General features: G+C 35.4%; 2 protein-coding genes across 4 annotated transcripts in view; both read left to right on the top strand.

Moving 5' to 3' along the window:
* The window catches only part of taf2 (TAF2 RNA polymerase II, TATA box binding protein (TBP)-associated factor), a 73,633-nt gene extending 67,473 nt beyond the window's left edge, over positions 1-6,160 (top strand). The window contains exons 24-26 of the mRNA XM_084435541.1: positions 1,061-1,219; positions 3,055-3,145; positions 5,177-6,160. Of these exons, the coding sequence (XP_084291667.1) occupies positions 1,061-1,219; positions 3,055-3,145; positions 5,177-5,454 (528 nt within the window). The 3' untranslated portion in view covers positions 5,455-6,160. The remainder of the gene's footprint in view (positions 1-1,060; positions 1,220-3,054; positions 3,146-5,176) is intronic.
* A 600-nt stretch (positions 6,161-6,760) lies between these two features.
* enpp2 (ectonucleotide pyrophosphatase/phosphodiesterase 2) overlaps positions 6,761-21,872 on the top strand; it is a 33,166-nt gene continuing 18,054 nt past the window's right edge. The window contains exons 1-9 of one of the 3 annotated variants that reach the window (XM_084435543.1): positions 6,761-6,890; positions 7,347-7,449; positions 10,993-11,148; positions 13,158-13,283; positions 14,539-14,599; positions 15,039-15,136; positions 19,811-19,890; positions 20,831-20,950; positions 21,670-21,725. In XM_084435543.1, the coding sequence (XP_084291669.1) occupies positions 6,873-6,890; positions 7,347-7,449; positions 10,993-11,148; positions 13,158-13,283; positions 14,539-14,599; positions 15,039-15,136; positions 19,811-19,890; positions 20,831-20,950; positions 21,670-21,725 (818 nt within the window). In that variant the 5' untranslated portion in view covers positions 6,761-6,872. Of the gene's footprint in view, positions 6,896-7,346; positions 7,450-10,992; positions 11,149-13,157; positions 13,284-14,538; positions 14,600-15,038; positions 15,137-19,810; positions 19,891-20,830; positions 20,951-21,669; positions 21,726-21,872 lie in introns of all 3 variants that reach the window. The other 2 variants (XM_084435545.1, XM_084435544.1) reach the window with 2 other exon arrangements.

Here is a 21,872-nt window from a genome sequence, read left to right as displayed (position 1 = left end):
CAGGCGATCATTATTTTAATGATCAATACTCACTGTCACTTACAAGTACTCTTACTATTACTCAATGATTATTTGAGTAAATACAATGTAATAACTACATCACCTTAAAATAAAGTGTTACCCAAAATTGTCGAAATGCCCATTATTTGCGAGCATCCTCATAAGCACAGTCTTAAACAAGCTAAAAAGGCTTATATGAATGTAAAGAGTTACGAGAACATTGGATGCGTGTCAGATCCGCATCGTGTGCAGCAGGTCTTAAAGTGACAGCAGTCTAATACACCTGCTGCTGTCTGTCATTAATGTAAATCAAACAACAAAAGACAAAGTTAAAATAAACAGCTCTTGACTGAATCACCTTTGTAGCTTTAATAAGGATTTATCTATATCTAAAGGTAAAAATCAGAACCGGCCCAACAGGGCCAGTAGAACAAATCCTTTGCTATATTTGCTATATAGGCACAGCTAAATGTGACATTTATTATTTTAGGCTATAAAAAATATAACAACTTTTAATTTAAAAATTATGGATCACGATCATACTTGTATTGTTGAATGTCTATAATTACTAATTTCATTTTGAGATATCAATTTGCATCAGTAGCTGTGATTCTGGCCTTCATTCGTAAGGATGCCATTAAGCAAACATTTAAAATATACCATCTTTATGTTGTTTCTACATTTCAATTTTTTCAATATAAAAATATAGTTTTAATTAACATTTTAATGTTAGAATAGGTGAGATTAAAAATGTGAGCTTTTTTATTTTATTTTATTTTTATTGATTGACAGCATTAGAAAAATGTCAAGAGACATTAAATATTTTTAGTTTGCCTAGTAAGAGCTTGATGAGCTGGTTCAGGTGTGTTTAATTGGGGTTGGAGCTAAACTCTGCAGGACAGTGGCCCTGCAGGTGCAGGACTGGACACCCCTGTCTTAGGTAGTTTAAAAGAAACACAAACCAGAATGCTTGAAGAATGTCAATACCCTTAAAAACCCCTGAGGTGCTTATTAATCTTTTCTTTTCTTTTTCTTTTCTTTTTTCATTAATCATCCTCAGCTGAAGGAGGAGCATGTTGTCATGGAGCCAGCATTGAGTGGTGTGGCCATGGCCCCACAGGGTTTAAAGAGGAAGGCAGAGACTCCGTTAGGTTCATCTCCTGAACCTGGACAAGTTATGCAAGAGGAGCCCAGTGCTAAAGCACCAGTGAAGAGCAAAGTGAGTAATCAGCAATGAATATGCTTATGTTACACAGTTACAATTAGATCCATGTTACCATAAATAAGAAACCCCTAAATATTTGAATTGTGTATAGTGTCAAATGTTCTAAATATATCTGCTCACTCGACAGTCACTCTATGGCTAAAAAAAGAAAAACTGAAAATATACAGTGAGGAAAATAATTATTTGAACACCCTGCTATTTTGCAAGTTCTCCCACTTAGAAATCATGAAGGGGTCTGAAATTGTCATCGTAGGTGCATGTCCACTGTGTGAGACATAATCTAAAAAAAAAAATCCAAAAATCACAATGTATGATTTTTTTAACTATTTATTTGTATGATACAGCTGCAAATAAGTATTTGAACACCTGAGAAAATCAATGTTAATATTTGGTACAGTAGCCTTTGTTTGCAATTACAGAGGTCAAACGTTTCCTGTAGATTTTCACCAGGTTTGCACACACTGCAGGAGGGATTTTGGCCCACTCCTCCACACAGATCTTCTCTAGATCAGTCAGGTTTCTGGCCTGTCGCTGAGAAACACGGAGTTTGAGCTCCCTCCAAAGATTCTCTATTGGGTTTAGGTCTGGAGACTGGCTAGGCCACGCCAGAACCTTGATATGCTTCTTACAGAGCCACTCCTTGGTTATACTGGCTGTGTGCTTCGGGTCATTGTCATGTTGGAAGACCCAGCCTCGACCCATCTTCAATGCTCTAACTGAGGGAAGGAGGTTGTTCCCCAAAATCTCGCAATACATGGCCCCGGTCATCCTCTCCTTAATACAGTGCAGTCGCCCTGTCCCATGTGCAGAAAAACACCCCCAAAGCATGATGCTACCACCCCCATGCTTCACAGTAAGGATGATGTTCTTGGGATGGTACTCATCATTCTTCTTCCTCCAAACACGTTTAGTGGAATTATGACCAAAAAGTTCTATTTTGGTCTCATCTGACCACATGACTTTCTCCCATGACTCCTCTGGATCATCCAAATGGTCATTGGCAAACTTAAGACGGGCCTTGACATGTGCTGGTTTAAGCAGGGGAACCTTCCGTGCCATACATGATTTCAAACCATGACGTCTTAGTGTATTACCAACAGTAACCTTGGAAACTGTGGTCCCAGCTCTTTTCAGGTCATTGACCAGCTCCTCCCGTGTAGTTCTGGGCTGATTTCTCACCTTTCTTAGGATCATTGAGACCCCACGAGGTGAGATCTTGCATGGAGCCCCAGTCCGAGGGAGATTGACAGTCATGTTTAGCTTCTTCCATTTTCTAATGATTGCTCCAACAGTGGACCTTTTTTCACCAAGCTGCTTGGCAATTTCCCTGTAGCCCTTTCCAGCCTTGTGGAGGTGTACAATTTTGTCTCTAGTGTCTTTGGACAGCTCTTTGGTCTTGGCCATGTTAGTAGTTGGATCCTTACTGATTGTATGGGGTGGGACAGGTGTCTTTATGCAGCTAACGACCTCAAACAGGTGCATCTAATTTAGGATAATAAATGGAGTGGAGGTGGACATTTTAAAGGCAGACTAACAGGTCTTTGAGGGTCAGAATTCTAGCTGATAGACAGGTGTTTAAATACTTATTTGCAGCTGTATCATACAAATAAATAGTTAAAAAATCATATATTGTGATTTCTGGATATTATTTTTTTTTTGATTATGTCTCTCACAGTGGACATGCACTTACGATGACAATTTCAGACCCCTCCATGATTTCCAAGTGGGAGAACTTGCAAAATAGCAGGGTGTTCAAATACTTATTTTCCTCACTGTATATGGCTTCATTTTACACTGTAATGTTTCTCAACTACTCTCTTCTCACCCAGGAGGAGGAAGATATTGATATGGACACAGTTCATGACAGCCAGGCATTCATCTACCACCATCTGAACATGTTGGAGAGACCTTCCACTCCAGGCATGACAGAAATACACAACACACTCAACAGACACATTTTTGGAAATACACTCACCTAAAGGATTATTGGGAACACTATACTAATACTGTGTTTGACCCCCTTTCGCCTTCAGAACTGCCTTAATTCTACGTGGCATTGATTCAACAAGGTGCTGAAAGCATTCTTTAGAAATGTTGGCCCATATTAATAGGATAGCATCTTGCAGTTGATGGAGATTTGTGGGATGCACATCCAGGGCACGAAGCTCCCGTTACACCACATCCCAAAGATGCTATATTGGGTTGAGATCTGGTGACTGTGGGGGCCATTTTAGTACAGTGAACTCATTGTCATGTTCAAGAAACCAATTTGAAATGATTCGAGCTTTGTGACATGGTGCATTATCCTGCTGGAAGTAGCCATCAGAGGATGGGTACATGGTGGTCATAAAGGGATGGCAGTGTTTCCTTTAGGATTTTTTTTAGCAGTGGGGGCAGGTCTGGCGGTGGTTGTTCGGACGGAAGAAGGATTTTATCTTACAAAGCTATGAAATCCAGAGGTAAAATCACAGCTTTTTTTTTTTTTTTTTTTTTTAAGTGTTACACTTAAAAAAAAAAAAAACTAATAGTCTTATTTTCTACCATCTACAATTGAATACCATTCAGTTGTAAATGCTGTAGTTTATTAAGGCTAAATCTTGCTAACCATATAGGCTGTACTAAAGGGTTACCCCCTAAGGGGCACACCTTACGTTCTTATTTTAAGGTGTTCTGTAAATTATTTTTTTGAAACACTTTACAATATGGTTTGATTTAACATTAGTTTATTACTAACATGAACCATGAGCAATTACTGAATGTATTCATCTTTATTAATCTTAATAAAAATACAGCTGTTTATTGTTTGTTCATGTTAGTTCACAGTGCATTAACTAAATGTTAACAAATACAACTTTTGATTTCAATAATGTAGGCTATTAAATGTTGAAATGAACATTAGCAAAGATTAATACATTCTGTAGAAGTGCAGTTTATTAAAAGTTAATGTTAACTTATGTAGTTATAACTAGAGTTTAATAAATGGAACCTTATTGTAAAGTGTTACCGATCTGTTATACACCGATTCAGACGTCTCGTGAGTTCAGTGTTGAAAGATCAGTCGTTTAACCATTCATTAAAACGTGGAACCTTGCTTCGCAAAGAGAGTGCTCGCACCAATTTTGGTGAGCTCGTGCAAATTGTAGCCTCTTTTTCCTATTTGTAGTGGAGATAAGTGGTACCCGGTGGGGTCTTCTGCTGTTGTAGCCCATCCGCCTCAAGGTTGTGCGTGTTGTGGCTTCACAAATGCTTTGCTGCATACCTCGGTTGTAACGAGTGGTTATTTCAGTCAAAGTTGCTCTTCTATCAGCTTGAATCAGTCGGCCCATTCTCCTCTGACCTCTAGCATCAACAAGGCATTTTCGCCCACAGGACTGCCGCATACTGGATGTTTTTCCCTTTTCACACCATTCTTTGTAAACCCTAGAAATGGTTGTGCGTGAAAGTCCCAGTAACTGAGCACATTGTGAAATACTCAGACCGGCCCGTCTGGCACCAACAACCATGCCACGCTCTCAATTGCTTAAATCACCTTTCTTTCCCATTCTGATATTCAGTTTGGAGTTCAGGAGATTTTCTTGACCAGGACCACACCCCTAAATGCATTGAAGCAACTGCCATGTGATTGGTTGATTAGATAATTGCATTAATGAGAAATTGAACAGGTGTTCCTAATAATCCTTTAGGTGAGTGTAGCTATTAACTTGAATAAGTCTGATCTTTAAATTGATCTATGCCTATAGATATTAGCCCCTTTCAGACATTGATTACTGACAATCATGGTGCTGATGTGATGTGTTAATGGTATCTTATGAGCAAAAAGATGGAATACTTTTGCCTGTGTGAAAAGCACATTTGTGTATTTACTGGAAAAATAAAAAATCTGGTAATTTAGTGTAATTTAGTTTTAATTGGTTTATATTTTGCTTCAACTTTTCTCTCACTGTTTCATAGGGAAGGAACCATCTTCAGTTGAGCAAGCCATTCTGTCTATGCCAGGAACACCCATGCCCACACTGAGCAAAGAGAGCACATCTGCCAAATATGGAGATCACCACCACCACCATCATCATCATCATGAGCACAAGAAGAAGAAGAAAAAGCACAAACACAAACATAAACACAAACACAAGCATGAGAGTAAGGACAAAGATAAAGACAGAGATTCTCACGCTTTTAGTAACAGCCCTGCCAGTGGCCGCTCCATTCGTTCTCCATCTCTGTCTGACTGATAGTCCTAGTCCTGACTAACATTAAAATACAAAAAATTTTAATACATTTTTTATAATTATTTTTGCTCTAAAGGCTGGATTGCCATATCACCCAACATGCAATAGGTCAATAGTTCATGCAAAAATGAAAATTCTTTGTAATTCATGTAAATCAGAATTTTCATGTTGAGTTAACTAATCTCGGCTTGTTTCCCATTTCTGTAACAACCTAACATGCAGTACATGAGAAGAAAAAAAAAAAATCTGCAGTGTCATCTGACCACACGTAAAGCTGACTGGTTTATGCCCTCTTAACCGCACACACACAGATCCACTGACTCTCACCACTCAGGACCGCTAGGGTTAAATCCAGCCACTGTATCTCAAGATAAATGTCAACATTCTGAAAGTACTTTGAGGGAACATTACACTCTGTGGTCTCTATGGTTTACTTAAGGTGAGCATTTTTTTAAATAGGAAATATATTCATGGGTTATTTTAATACAGTAAATGTAAGTAGTACTTTTCACTGAACTTCCTGTTAATTGGAAAGTGTAATAATTAAAGCCATAAGTCATTTTTACCAGTTTCACATCTACACCCCAGCCCAGTTTTTGTTTCATTATTGTAGGAATTGTATTATTCAGTACTGCAATTAATAAGTTTTTTTTGTTTACTTGTTTCCTTTTTATATTGTATAAATCCATAAAGACATTTTGTTGAATAAGCTTTGTATCTTTGTGTTTTTTTTTTTTTTTTTTTTTTTTTTTTTGAAAACTGGAGTTCTTAAAAAAAAAAAAAGTTCTTAAACTGGAATTCTGTTTTGATAAATACTGTAGGTAAAAAAGTAATTGTCTTAATTATTTCTCAGGCATGTAAATCTATACATGTGGTGAGGAACTGTAAGCTTATTGGAATTAGTGTTTGGGATGCATGTTTGGAGTACCCTGATATTAAGAACAAAATAAAAATTGAGCACATATCATGTGATTTCATGATTGTTTAGGGGCCTACTAGCGCGATGATGTTATTTTACTAAAACTTTTATTATTCCTTCTAATGGTTCTAATCTTTTTAGACCTAACTACAAATTAATTTGGGCCCAAAAATAACTCATTTGTTGAATACAAATACAAACAGATAACTAGAACTGCTACAGTTTGAGAACCAATAAGGGAATCTTAATGTTAACATTAATTGCATTCATTCGTGTTTTTTTGTTAGTTTTTTTTTTTTTTTTTTTTTTTTTTTTGTCAAATGTCTGCTTGATATCAATGCTAAGTGTTGTGGGGGCTTTTAAAAGTCTCAGTGTAATTCGTCACAGGTTTGCCAGATGTGACGTTAGTTCATGTTTCCTTGTGTGTATTGGTTGAGGGCAAAGTAAACATGTGAATCTCACTCAGTGCTGCAGCGAGTCAGGGACCAGACACGCATCAACCATGCTGCAACTGAAATGGGTACGGTACGTTTTTGTGTTCTCTTTATAATGAGAGTTATACATTTAGCTGACTTTTCTATTACATTTTATAGATGTGATTAAATAATATGCCTTGACCCAAAGGCATTATAACGCCATTTTATTGCATATAGGTATTTTCTTATAACATAGTCGCATGAAAACTTTTAAAAGGCAGTTTATTGGCAGCTGAAAATATATTAGACTGCTTGGATTTGCTGTTTGGAAACCTTCGCAATGCAAGAAGCCTAATAAAAATGCTATTACATTATGTCCTCTCTACCGTCCTATATGTTGATAGAAATGTGAAATTGACGGGCGCTTTAAATGTGCATTATTTTACAACCTCTACTACCTCATTCATAGTTTGAGTAGATAGAGTGTGTTTTACTGCTATATCTGTAGGCTACCCATGTGTTCTCCGTTTTGTCTTCTCTAACGGTGTGTCTGTACGCAGGTATTCTCCGTCATGTATCTTCTCTCGCGGTGCACTGTGTTTGAGGCTTATGTGGTCAGGCGATCCGACAAGGCAGGATCATCAGATGAGTCTTTCTCTGGATGTAGGTTTATACTTCAGAATTTGTTTTATATAGGCTACATATACTTACTATATAATATAGGCCTATATAGATTATGTGGCTTTTGTGTCCTCATGCAGGAAATATCATGTTCTTACTTAAAATATTGTACAATATAAATTGTAATATTAATTGCTTTGTAATATAATTTAGCCCTAAATAACACCATTTAAACTCTTAGCATATTGAAGTTGTTAAAAAAAACATTTACAGCCTTTTGAACCAAAAAAACTTTCCTTTGTCCTGAGGCATGTGTTCTCCATTTTTATGATAAATACAACACTTTCTATATGTGAATTTGTTCCCCCATTTTGTTATATATCAGTTATGATTCTCTCTAATAGAGAGAATATTGTTTGTTTAGTTTTTTTATTACATTTATTTTAACAATTATATTAAATGTTTTTAGCTTGTCCCTCAATGTATTGTCATTTAGTACACACAAGTAGACTATATGTAGTACTTTGGACTACTTTCCCTTCTACTGAAATTTGGAAAAATTAAATAATGTCATATCATAAAGCAGTCATCACTTCTTAGGAGGGATAACAACTTGGAAAAATTTGTGAGATCCTCTATTTTAATTGTGTATATTTGACCAATTTTATCTTTTAGATTTGATGTGGTCAACCTCAATACGTCCACTATGTTGAGGAAAATATGAAAAAAGTTAGTAGAAAAAAATCTTATTTTTAAAAACCAAGCAGTTCTTTATTTGATAAATATTTTGTCAGCTTATTTTTGCTCAGACGCGCATTGGCTGATTTTAAGTCAGAATGTCCAATCTGTAGATACACTTTAAATATTGAAATACATTTAAAGACTGATATTATACAGAGATCATACTATCTTTACTAATAGTGATATTTAACACATTTTAAGGCTTAATATCAAGAAGTGTGCAGTAAAGTACTCCAAATAAAGTTTAATTATAATATTTATATCAGTAAGTCTCAAGCAATATGTCATAATATGTTAATGGATTTGTAGTATGCTTCGAAATAATTTTGGTATAGGTTTTTTTCAATAGGGCTCACGCTTTTACTAATGTTAACAAATATAACATTTGATTGTAATACTGTATTAATAACTGTTGGTGTTAATGTTGGTTGAGGAGATCCCGCTTCCATATGTAAAGTGCTTTGAGTACCTGAAAAGCGCTATATAAATGTAACAAATTATTATTATTAACATTAACAAAGATTAATAACTGCCGTAGAACTGCAGTTCATTATTAGTTTGTGTTAACTAATGTCAACTAATGAAACTTTATTGTAAAGTGTTACCGATAATTTATTAACTGATATTCTTTTAAAGGAACACGAGTTGTTTAAAATAATCTACACAATGATACACATAATCTATTTATGATTAGAATCATAAGTATTTTAAACTGTTGTTCATTTGTCCCTAACGAGGGGACACATTTCTTTTAAATTGGCACTCAAAGTTCATCAAATCAAAGTTTGATTTTCTCAACTTTATGATGTCCAAAAGGCACAGAAAACTGGGAATAGCCCATATATAGCTTCAATTTGTAATTGAATTAATTTTTTCATTTAATAAATGTGAAAATGTGAAATATGAAGAAATAAGCTAAACTTGATGTTCAGTCACATCAGATAAGGAAAATATTAAAATATAAGAGTTCTAAAGAAGAAAATTCTGTTTCTGTTGAGTGTGGGTCACCCACTCAAAGGTGCTGCCATATTGACATAACATGACCAGGCGTGTCATATGGAATTACTACTAGAACTACTTCCATAGATATCTATAACCTACGTATATACTGCATTAGCAGCTATTTCTATGGGCTGCTATACACAAGTTGTCTGCCATATTGAATACGCAGATTCATTCACACATACATAGATTAAGAATACAGCTGCAGGAAGAGAGCTCATAGTCCAAGGCAATGAATGAGCCAGCCTTGTAAAAACACAAGCCACCAACAGTGCACAAAAAACTAATAATTATTTAGTCCAACTACATTCAGTATGAATGTGTATATTATTTGAAAAGCATGGATGAAAAGGAACAAAACTAAACATGAACAAACAGCTTCACTGTGAAGTGGCAGCCGTTAATAAACAAACTAAGCGTCAGTGTAAAGTCCAAGACTATCAATGCTACTGGGACATTTACGGATAGCTAAACGTAAAGAAAAACTTACAGAGACCTCTTTTAAATTGATAGAAATTCAAAATATAATCAACTGTAATTACGTGCTTGTAATATTTTGTAGACTGAACTGTCATTGGTTTCTTTCTTTCTTAGTTGTGCCACCATTTTTAGTGTTAATATCAGGAAAGGAATACGAGAATAAAATAAGAGGAAAATAATAAAATAAGAGGCGTCAGTAAAATAAGTTCTTTGATCTTTTTTTCTTTTTTGTCGTATGATGGCGTAATTTATGTTGTACAACTAAATGTGAACGTCTCTTTAAGTAATGTTATGAACTTTATTTTTATCACAATTATATTTATCACAACTATTATGTAAACTCAGGACATTCCTGAGAGAACCCATGGCAACAGGGCCATGGTTGGCCTAAAAATTGACATTATGACTGAGCAGCTCTGTTGACTACTTTTATTATTTAACAGTCTTACACAAACTGTTGCATGAACAAAGTAGGCATTAACTGCCTTAAAATTACCTTTACCTCCTTTACCCAGATTATTAACACTTTCCTTGCAAATTGCAAGTATTTCCTTACAAAGTTTACAGTTACAAAGTTTAATGATTAAAAGATCACTAGTTAACGTACATTCAGATATTAGAAATATTAGAAATTTTGTTAGAAATGTAATGAAATGTACATTTATGTTGATGTGTTAAATGCATGCATGTAATAGCGTTGTGAGTCCAGCCCGTGTGATATAGAGGTTTCACTCAAGTTGGTTTTGCTGTGTATGTTGGACAGCATCACTGTGTATTTGGTCTGTTTATCTACCAGGCCAATTCAACTGAAGCCATTCTAAACATGTCAAGACTGTTTCTGTAGCCTAGCTTTGAGAATTTAATCGAGCTTGAACGAAAGGAAATAATTTGACCTTGCATTATCCAGTATTCAATGATTCATTATTCATTCTGCAATTTATCTTCATAGCGTCATTTGTTTGTTTAAATGGTCCGCATTTTTTTTTAATCAAGCCTTCATGTCAGTCAGTTCACGTAGGTTTGTAGTAATGAGCCAGGAACATTTAATGAAACAGCCACTTTCTGTTGCTCTCTTAGCTGGTGATCGAAAATTAAGGAAATATTTGCTTTGCTCTACCCTCAAGTCAATATTGAGATGTACAGAGAACATTTCAGCTCCTTGACCCATTTTTGAGATTTTACAGGTGGAAGTAATTGAACTGCATATGCTTGTCAAGGCTTCATTGGCTTCAAAGCAGAGCAGTCTTTGCACATGCATGACAAACGTTTGATTTTGGTGGTATGTGCTTTAAGATCTAAAATTTCTCTTTAATCTTTGTTCTATCTTCTTTTTTCTCTTTCTTGATCTTTATCCCCCCCAAGTTCTCTCTGACCATCCTCTTAACAGCCTATCAGGTTCCTGCAAAAACAGGTGCTTTGAACTAGTGGAAGCAGAACCCCCAAACTGTCGCTGTGACAACCTGTGTAAAACATACAATACGTGTTGCTCAGACTTTGATGAGCACTGCCTGAAAACAGGTAAGCCCTATCTACATCTGTTTTTCTTTTCAATTACGAGATAGACAGTGGGGTCCAAAGTCTGAGGGCCCTATCATACATCCAGCGCAATGCTGCGCCAGGCAAGTGTTTTTTGCTAGTTTCAGTCCGACGCAGTTATCATTTTCACGTCCTGCGCCATGTTGTTTAAATAGCAAATGCATTTGCGCCCATTTGTGCGCCCATGAGCGTGCTGGTCTGAAAACGAGGTGTGTTCTGCCGCATTATTGGCGCGTTGCTATTTTGAGGCAACAGAAATAGACTGCGCCATGGACCAACAAAAACATGGTCTAAAGTCAATGCCGCTGTTTTGTTTGTTTTTTGTTATTTAAAGAGCGCGTTAGTAATGTGCGCCTATAGGCGGGTCCACAATGCTCGTATACTTTGTCCCGTAGATGATCGGATCTGTAGAATCGGATCTGCTCATGCACGAGGTTAAAGCACGCAAGAAGCGTGCTTTAACCTCGTGTATGAGCAGATCCGATTCCTCGCTAGATAAGTGTTCGGTTTTTCCGCTTGCAAATTCCGCCATGTAAATAGAGAATCCGCCATGGCACGAGCGCAACTGGCTTTTAAAGGGAATGGGAGATGAGACTCTGATTGGTTTATTGCACATTACGGCCAAAACACACCCATTAATCATTAAGAGAATAAGGACAACCCTTTTAGACCATTTCGTTAAACTAGCAAAAGTGGATTCGGAAAAGTTCCTAAGTGCACTTGCGCCGTGCGCTTACATCGTTAAAGGGATACTCCACTTTTTTCGGAAATATGCTCATTTTACAACTCCCCCAGAGTTAAACAGTTGAGTTTTACCGTTTTAGAATCCATTCAGCCGAACTCCGGGTCTGACGGTACCACTTTTAGCATAGCTTAGCATAGATCATTGAATCTGATGAGTCCAGTAGCATTTCTTTCAAAATGACCAAAGAGTTTCAATATTTTTCCTATTTAAAACTTGACTCTTCTGTAGTTAAACCGTGTACCAAGATCGACGGAAAATGAAAAGTTGCGATTTTCTAAGCCTATATGGCTAGGAACTACTCTCATTCCGGCGTAATAATCAAGGAACTGTGTGGCTGTACCATGAGTGCAGCAGGCGTAATGATATGACGCAGCGCCTGAAAATAGTCCCCAGCTCGGTAACTTCTTCCAACGTGACCGGGACTAAGTTTGTCTAACCTATTAGACCTATTTTCAGGCGCTGCGTCATATCATTACGCCTGCTGCACTCATGGTACAGCCGCACAGTTCCTTGATTATTACGCCGGAATGAGAGTAGTTCCTAGTCATATAGGCTTAGAAAATCGCAACTTTTCATTTTCCGTCGATCTTAGTACACGGTTTAACTACAGAAGAGTCAAGTTTTAAATAGGAAAAATATTGAAACTCTTTGGTCATTTTGAAAGAAATGCTACTGGACTCATCAGAATCAATGATCTATGCTAAGCTATGCTAAAAGTGGTACCGTCAGACCCGGAGATCGGCTGAATGGATTCTAAAACGGTAAAACTCAACTGTTTACCTCTGGGGGAGTTGTAAAATGAGCATATTTCCGAAAAAAGTGGAGTATCCCTTTAAAATATGGCCCTGAGACTTGAAGTGAAGGAAAATGTAAAAATTTTGCAATGTTTGGTCAATAATGAAATAAGCACATTTTTTACATTGACAACTCACTTGTACAAATGGTCACATTTAATTGCATCCATTGAAGCAAACAATGCTATTTTGGAACATTCTCAAATCATGCTGGATAACATGGATTCATCAGGTTTTGCACAAATGTTTTTCTACCAAATACTAAGAAGTTCTCAAATTCATGATTCTCAAATTAAAGTAATTTTACTTTTGGACCCCTCTGTACTTTTTGTCTTTGTCTAAGGACAGGCTTACCTTAAATTGTTTGTGTCAGGCTACTGTAACAGTTTCCTTTAATTTTGCATTATGTTGATTTTGTCTACGAGAGATGTTTCATTATTTTGTGCCTTCAGCGGGAGGGTTTGAGTGCAGTAAAGAGCGCTGTGGTGAAACTCGTAATGAGCAGCAAGCCTGTCACTGCTCAGAGGACTGCATGGCCAAAGGAGACTGCTGCTCCAACTACAGGTCTCTCTGCAAAGGTGGGAGGCTTTCATGTATTTCATTTTTATGTAATTTGCAGAAAGTTTAGCAAACCTGGTTTAAGGTGGAGGAAACAGACCACTCTTAGAAAATATTTTAATTTAAAAGTGCCTACCACATATTGGCAAATACATTGCTGTACTTTTTGCTCTAGAACGCCCATCATGTATATTTTAGTCAATTCCCATCAAGCTCTTAGGCACAGTACTTGCGTAACTAGAAAGTAGGGTAACACTTTAGAATACTGTTCCTTTATTAATGAATAACTACACATGAACAAATGAGTAACGAATTATTAACACATAATTAACATGAATAATGCATAATGTATAATATAAGGTAATGGTAACCCACTAGTAATGACTCAAGTATTACTATATCCTTCTTAAGGAACTACTCAAAATTTAGATCAGTATTCTAAACTGAGAAGCATGTTAACTCCCTAATATTGACTGAAGACATTGTAAGCTTTTGAGGGTTTTGTAAGGTTTTGGATAGTAATAACTCAAGGGTTACAACATAAAGGAACTACTAATTATTTGGATTGGTATTCTAAAGTGAAGATCATTGGAACACACTAGTACTGACTAAAGTGTTACCAAATCCATCGGAAGGAATTACTATTCAAAATCTAACAAAAATCTCAAAAGTTTACAATGATTTCAGTAATTACTAGAGAGTTATCAAGTTTTTCACTTTATAATACTGATCTAAATAATTAGCAATTCCTTATGAAGGATTTACTACTAATACTAGTCATTGCTAGTGGGTTACCATTACCTTATATTATACATCGTGCATTATTCATGTTAATTATTAACTTGTATATTGTAGTTTAGTAATCCTCTGGGAGGTATGAAAAAATAGTAGCTACTGATTAGCTTATAGTGAACTACCACATTCAACTGAGTGCTATTACTTACTAATTTGTTTATCAGAATTTCTTGTTTGTTAACAGTAGTTACTGGAGTGTTAATAATGCATTACTTTTTTGTTCCTCTGTATGTATTCATTAATGATTGAACAGAATTCTAAAGTGTTACCGAAAGTAGCTGCCAGGGCGTTATCAAGATTTGCTCCAATAATGATTTGATATTTGTCAAACCAACTACTAGTGTATTTGTATTTGTTCAAATGGTGTATTTCTAGTGCGACTGCAAAACAAGAGCACCGTTTTGCCTGGACATTAGACGTGTTTGCATATGTATGACTGTCACCTGGTGCATCACTGACTGACTTCCTCTCTCTGTCTAGGTGATGTTCCCTGGTTACAGGACGAGTGTGAAGAGATTAAAAACCATGAGTGTCCTTCCGGGTGAGAGACACAGTTGTGATTTCAGTGACAAACATCACACTCCCCATTCATCCCCTCTTTTATATTCAACACTAGGTCAACGAAACTCATATTTTCACAACTATGCTTTACATACTAGAAGAAAGGGAATTATTTATTTATTTAATGCTGTGAAGTGCTGAATGACGGCAAACACAGTGGGGTTAAGAGATGGATATTGGGTTTCTGTGTGACAACACCTATCCAGGAGGACTGCTGGCTGGATTGCATGACAATTAATGTTAATGCATGCACATTAAGTGTGAGATTTTGAGCCTAAACATATGCCTAAGGAAGCCTGTTATAAAAAGAACATTCAAATAAAAGACCACTTGTCCACTAGAAATGAGGACACATTTTAGCAACAAATCTTAATTTCATTTTGTTTGTATTTGGTGTACTTATGCTTCTGCTTTTCTAGGTTCGTTCGGCCCCCTGTCATCATGTTGTCTGTTGATGGCTTTCGTGCATCTTACATGAAAAGAGGAAGCACGGTGATCCCAAATATCGAGAAACTCAGTAAGAACTATGTCTTTTCATTAAAATCAACAAACTGAATTTGAATGAATATTTAAAGCTGTCAATCAGTTAAAAATGATGAAGTGTATTACATTATATACAGATTAACTGATCAAATAAATCCCAATTAATTATATATATTAAAATGTAAGGCCTCGAAATGAAAATAATTATAAAGGTAATATATTGCTTTTTTTTTCTTTTCTTTTTACATCTTTGAACTTTAAGCACCACACGATTTAATCCGAATTGGTTCTGATTCATATCAGATTCTAAGGCACATTACAATTCCAAAATGACCTTATGATATGTCTATTTTATTTATTTTTTCTTAACTTACGTGAGCTGCCACTCACTGGTGATCTAGCATGTAGTAATAAACATGCATCACAGGCCATTGCACAGGTCACTCTTTCTGCTTGAAACTGAGACCAAACATCAAGCAACATCAAGCTAAAGCATGTTATCCACAACAGATGGGTGCTCCCCAGATTTATATGGCACATAAAAAAACTCATGAAAAAGGGTCCTATGTTCCCAAGGTCATATCCCAGCTTTATATGACACATAACTGTAGAAAAAAAAAAATAATAATTTTTGCCATTTTAATGGTAAAACACTGTAAAAATGCTACAGTAAAACCTGTTAATTTGTTACCGGCAAGTTCCCTTACTATATGGTGAAAAATTGTATTAGATCTTACGGGGCATTTTACGTAATAAAATATTGTTAAATGTACAGATTTTGTAAGTACTCTTATTATCTACAGTGAAAAAATGTAAACTGACATTCCCACAATTCCATGTGTGACTACATTTTATGGTATTTTGTTTAAATTATTGTTTCTCGTCAATTTTTTTACTAATTCCATACATTAGGATTTTATGGTACATCTTATGTTGTGTAAATAGTGTAATTACTGGTAACACTTTATAATAAATATATAATAATAAAGTACTTATAAATCATTAACAAACTATTAGTTTATAGTTAATTCATAGTTAATATATTGTAGTCTCTACATTGTTAATATATTAATAGGCTGTATACAAATAGTAAGTTATTCATTCTTTGTCACTGTAATTAACACAATTATCTATGAGTTAACAATAAACTAATAGTTTGCAAATGATTTATTAGCACTTTATTACCGTATACTTATTATAAAGTGTTACCAATAATGTTTATTGCATTATACTTGCTCTGCTGCCGCAGCAATAATTCAATAACATGCTAAAACTGTTTTGAATGTTGCCATGATTGAAATTAGTATATACCTCAGCTTGTGGAAAGGCCTCTTGTGATGAATCCTACTGTAAATGCAGTTCCATAAAATCCAAATCTCTTTGTTGTTTTTTTTGTTTGTTTTTTTGTGCTAGCAACAGCTGCCTTTTTACTGTCAATTTTACAGGTTTATTTTTACAGTGTGGGAACCTGAAAAAAAAAAAAAAATGTATTTCAAGCACTGTTTTTGCTTAAAGGTCCCATTCCATGGATTATTTTTATTATTTTATCATGTTTCCAGGGGTGCCCTTATAATGTTAGTATGTTTTTTAGATCAAATTTTTTTATAATTTAGAAATAAAAGGCATATTTCCTAGCCTGATTTCATTCCCTGGTTTGAACACTCTGTTTGAAGGGGCGTGTCTGCTGAGAGACTTCAGTGTAAACGCCCTCTGCTGTGATTGGCTGAAATGCTTGCATATGAAATATCTGGCATTACATGTGGAACTATCTGGAAAACTTTTACTATTACAGCTATTATACGTTTTTACTATTACAGCTATCGGGATTAACGAATCGTGAGAAGTTTTTTAAGTATTTAGATCTCTTTCAATCACATAAAAAATTGCAGTGACGAGCATTGAGCAGATGACAGTCTGTTGATCACGTGAAAAAAGATCTTATCATTGCAACGCAGTTTCTGCACTCACTAATGATTTCACCAATGCAAACATGAGGCATATAAATACAGTAAGAGCTTCGTTGTGCAGTGTAACAGCGTCATTGATTTCATAACGAGTGTTGGCAAGTGTCCATATAAACTCGCGCTGTGTGATTGACAGCTTGGACGATTGGAAAGGGATTGTTCTTTGATCGCTTTCTGTATATTAATCACAGTTTAAGTTAGATTATTTTCATCCTACTAAGAGAAACGATGTGAAGTTGATCGCTACTTCCATATTAAATCACTACTTGTACTTACCGCTTGCTGGAATATAGTTGAAATTGTCCCCTTCGTCAGTATGAAACGCTGAGAGAAGCCTGCTTGATATTATCCCAGGTTAGAAAAACAGTTCGTGGTGAAATGGACAGAGCAAACTAACTTCGAATTAAACTTTTGCGGTATCCGATTATAGATAAACATCAACCATCTGTTGACATTTCGCCATCAATACGCCTGTGTTCCTGTGGGCGGAGGTTAGTCTAAACACGGTTCTGGTGATGTCACTAATGACGGAAGTAGAGGGGTGTAGTCCAATCGAGCCGTTTTTTGTAGTCAACTTCTGTTAAATAAAATATCTCGCTTGGCATTGAACTTTGAGCTTTATAATTTTACAGATATTATTTATACTCTAACAACAACATTACACACTAACTAAAGTTTGAAACATGGGATCACGTAGAACGGGACCTTTAATATGACATGGGTTATTGTGGGAACTTGTCAAAGGGGTTTTCTTTTCCCCAGCACTGGTGTACTATATAACAGGCCTTGACTAGAGAACTAAACATATGGTTAGAGTATTAGAATCACAAAAGGTCATAGCTTCTTCAGGTGAGGTTTAGGGGTAGATGTTTATAAAGTTGATAGGACCCTGGGAAAGTGAGTCCTGACCTTTTAAAAAGTTTACTTAATGCGTTAACTGACCTTTGAACTGGGGAACATAGGACCCTGGGAACATAAGACACATTTTCATGTGTTTAATATGTACCATATACTGTAAATCTAGGGAACATAGGACCCTGGGATATGCTCACAAATCTTGTGCTATGAAACTGCATAAATTGCACTATAGTAATCTTTAGCTTTACCCTTTCTAAACTCTGTCAAGTCAGGTCAAATTTATTTGTATAGCGCTTTTCACAATATATTGTTTCAAAGCAGATTTACATCAAATAATTATGTTAATATATATATATATATATATATATATTTATTTCATACTAAGTATACAACAAATCTATTAACATATTTACTGACATATCGCTTGAGACTTACTGATATAAATATTATAATTAAACTTTATTTGGAGTACTTCTTTATTTCACATTTCTTAAATAAAAAAAAACATTTAAAAAAATCACTAGGGTGTATAAAGCGCTATATAAATAAAGGTGACTTGACTATATCCAACTTTATCCGCATATATATGCGGATAAAGTTGGATATAGTCAAGTCACCTTTATTTATATAGCGCTTTATACACCCTAGTGATTTTTGTTTATATATTTTTTTTATTTAAGAAATGTGAAATAAAGAAGTACTCCAAATAAAGTTTAATTATAATATTTATATCAGTAAGTCTCAAGCGATATGTCAGTAAATATGTTAATAGATTTGTTGTATACTTAGTATGAAATAAATGTATTTTAAATATATTTTGGTATAGGTATATTATTTCACTAGGGCAATACATATTGTTTCAAAGCAGCTTTACAGTGATAACAGGAAAATGATTCAATGATGCAAACAGAGTTCATTTAATATATAAAGCAGTTCTACAGAAAAAAGTGATGTCATTGTCCAGCTCATGGTCCAGCTAAATTCAGTTCTCATCCAATAGTGTTAGTATCCTTATACATCCAACTTTATATAGAGAGCTGCTCGATAATGTGGTTTACATTTTACTACAATATAAAAAAAATCACATTGTATAGTTACTATTTGTTATATAGTATATATTGCTTTATGTGAGTGTACTGTTTTTATGCTGGTAAGTTTTGTTGTACTATATATCCAATTTAATATATATATATATATATATATATATATATATATATATATATATAGTTTATAATTTTTCTTTTTCTTTTTCCTTGTGGAATTAGCAAATAGACTCTGTCTTTAGCGAACACAAAATTGCCATCATGCGCAGCAGGGGTTTAAAATTAAACCCAAGAATCGATTCTGAATTTGTGTGGTTTGATTCAGAGAAAACTTTGCTGACTTTTCCCCCACTTATTACTGGCCTGCAGCCTACAGCAATCCATTTTGCAGTTGAGCTTTTCTGAAGACAATATACAAAGTAAACACAGTCAACCTAGGACACATTCTTGTTCACAGAACATGTATTCTATATGTGCTAATAGACCTTAGGTCTACTAAGACCTTTGGCAGGGTAGCACCATATTAAATTTCTGAAAACAAGATTATCTCAAGAGATAGAAGTATAATTTGTTCAATAGATTGTATACTGCTGTTTAACGACATGGTAATTTTTCAGCTCATCTTTCCAAAACTTTCAGCAGAAACATACTTCACAAAACAGTTGTGAAAGTTGTGGGCTCTGAAATTTACATTTGAACTAGGACCTTCATGTCACTGTAAAGGCTGTCAGTCTATCCCTCACAACCTCAAAATTGCAAGGGAAGTTTGCAATATATATATTTTGTACTAAATTAATGCCTTCGATTAACAGTCCTAAAAATGACTTGTCATTTCTCTTGTAGGATCATGTGGAACCCATGCACCATACATGAGACCTATGTACCCCACCAAAACCTACCCGAATTTGTATACAATTGCAACGGTATGTATTAATTTTGTGTACCTTCTTTTACTTTTGCTCATATGTTTGCAGAATCTGCAAGATGTTTATCTTTCTTTTTTTGCATTTATTTTTTTTTTTTTAACTTAGTGGGAAAAAAATACAATATCTATGGTACTTTTTTAATGATAGGATTTAGGTTCTACAAGGGGAATGTAAACTTGCAATTACAACTTTAAATTATAATATTATTTCTGTATTTTTCTTGCAGGATTAACAAGTATGTGCTTTTGAAACCTAAATGTCCCCAAACCTTGGGCCAAAGTCAGTGTGTTGTCTGAATTATATCTGAATATAACAAAAAGGGGGAATTAAACTAGACAGTTATCTAAATATATAAGCTCATGACTTTGAATAACAAGGTGAAGTAATCAAGAAATCAGGATTTGCTTTTACCTATTAACAGAAGGGTTTGCTGAATTACATATGAAGAACCAATCATATTGTAGAAAAATTATGTTATGAATCATGTCACCTTTGCCATGCTCCTATTCTATAAAAACTGTTGTAAAAACTGTCTTTTTGCTGGTGCGATTCTCTCTGAAATTGGTCTGCGGTCCTCCGGCCGTGATTAAAGCACACTCAAAGGCATTGTCTGGAGTCTGTTTGACTATTGCTGTGCAGCCGGCAAGACACTAGAGATCTTACTTCTATTCTCAAATGATAGTGTTTAGTGGAGCAGGTTAGTGGAACAATAAAGACCTTATATTCCCAAGTGATAGTGTTCAAAAAGGTTGAGACGTCGACCGGCTCGAAACCAGTTATCCACTGTCGACGCAGTGCTAGAGTATACATATTGTTAAGTGTCAACTGTGGTGTTGATGCCCCAGGTAAACTTAAGTCAGGTGCAAATGGCAAAATCTACCACACATCTTAAACAGTTTGATTTGAACATTTTTCTTTTGTTTTTTCTTTGCTTTAGGGTCTTTATCCTGAGTCACATGGAATTGTGGGTAACTCCATGCATGACCCTGGCTTTGATGCTAACTTTAACTTCCGTGGGAAAGAAAAGCTCAACCATCGATGGTGGGGAGGACAACCTGTGAGTTACTATTCCATTCCATTCCTTTTTTTTTTTTTTTTTAAAGGGATAGTTCATCCAAAAATGAAGTTCCAAAAATGAAGCAACATACAAGTTGCTTGCAAACTTCACCTCTAAAAAGTGTGAAATTAATAGGCATATATATTTCCATGACAGATAGCTCTATCCAGGAACAATAGGCTACTCAAATTTTAACTATCAAAGGTCAATCCAGTCATGTACATACCTCACCGGCACAGTTTTATGAAAGTGCAAGCAGTGGAATCATAAAGCATAATGTAAGTGAGCTTTTTAGATCTGTGATCATGTGCAAGCTACATGAAAACAAGGAGACATCTCCAACACACATGTCAGCTATTAGCCCAGCAGCTGGAATCAATTCTTAGTTTTCACTGAACTTTATTTCTTCTGGCTGTTTCTAGACCTCACTGACTGAGCTGTGACGGTAAATGAGGCCATCACAAATGGTACTTACATAGCCTCGTCACTCCAGTTTGAAAAGTTCTGCCAAACACTTGTGAAAATTACCCAAACATATAGAACAGTTGTCTCTCATTTATGAATTGTGATCCCTTTTTTTTTTTTTTTGTCCAAGGATCTATCAGGTTGTCTGAGGTGTAAAATGAGAGACAGATTGTTCTTATAAACGTGAAAGGAAAAACTCTTTTTCCACAGTAGTACAACATTTTCTCTGATAACACATGTTCTTCCATTTCTAGATCTGGATAACAGCAGTGAAACAGGGAGTAAAGGCTGGTACATTTTTCTGGCCAGTGTAAGTCAACATGATCCAAACTCAAATGCAAACAATGTATATTTAATGTCTTTATTCTGTTACATGGCTAATTAAATAACTCATTACATACGGTTTATGTTACGGACATGAGTGATACCTCAGATCATGTGGCTTGTTGAGTAGAGG

Source organism: Rutilus rutilus (genome assembly GCF_951802725.1).
Source record: "Rutilus rutilus genome assembly, chromosome: 17".
Lineage (NCBI taxonomy): Eukaryota > Metazoa > Chordata > Actinopteri > Cypriniformes > Leuciscidae > Rutilus > Rutilus rutilus.
This window is presented reverse-complemented; position numbering and strand designations above follow the sequence as displayed.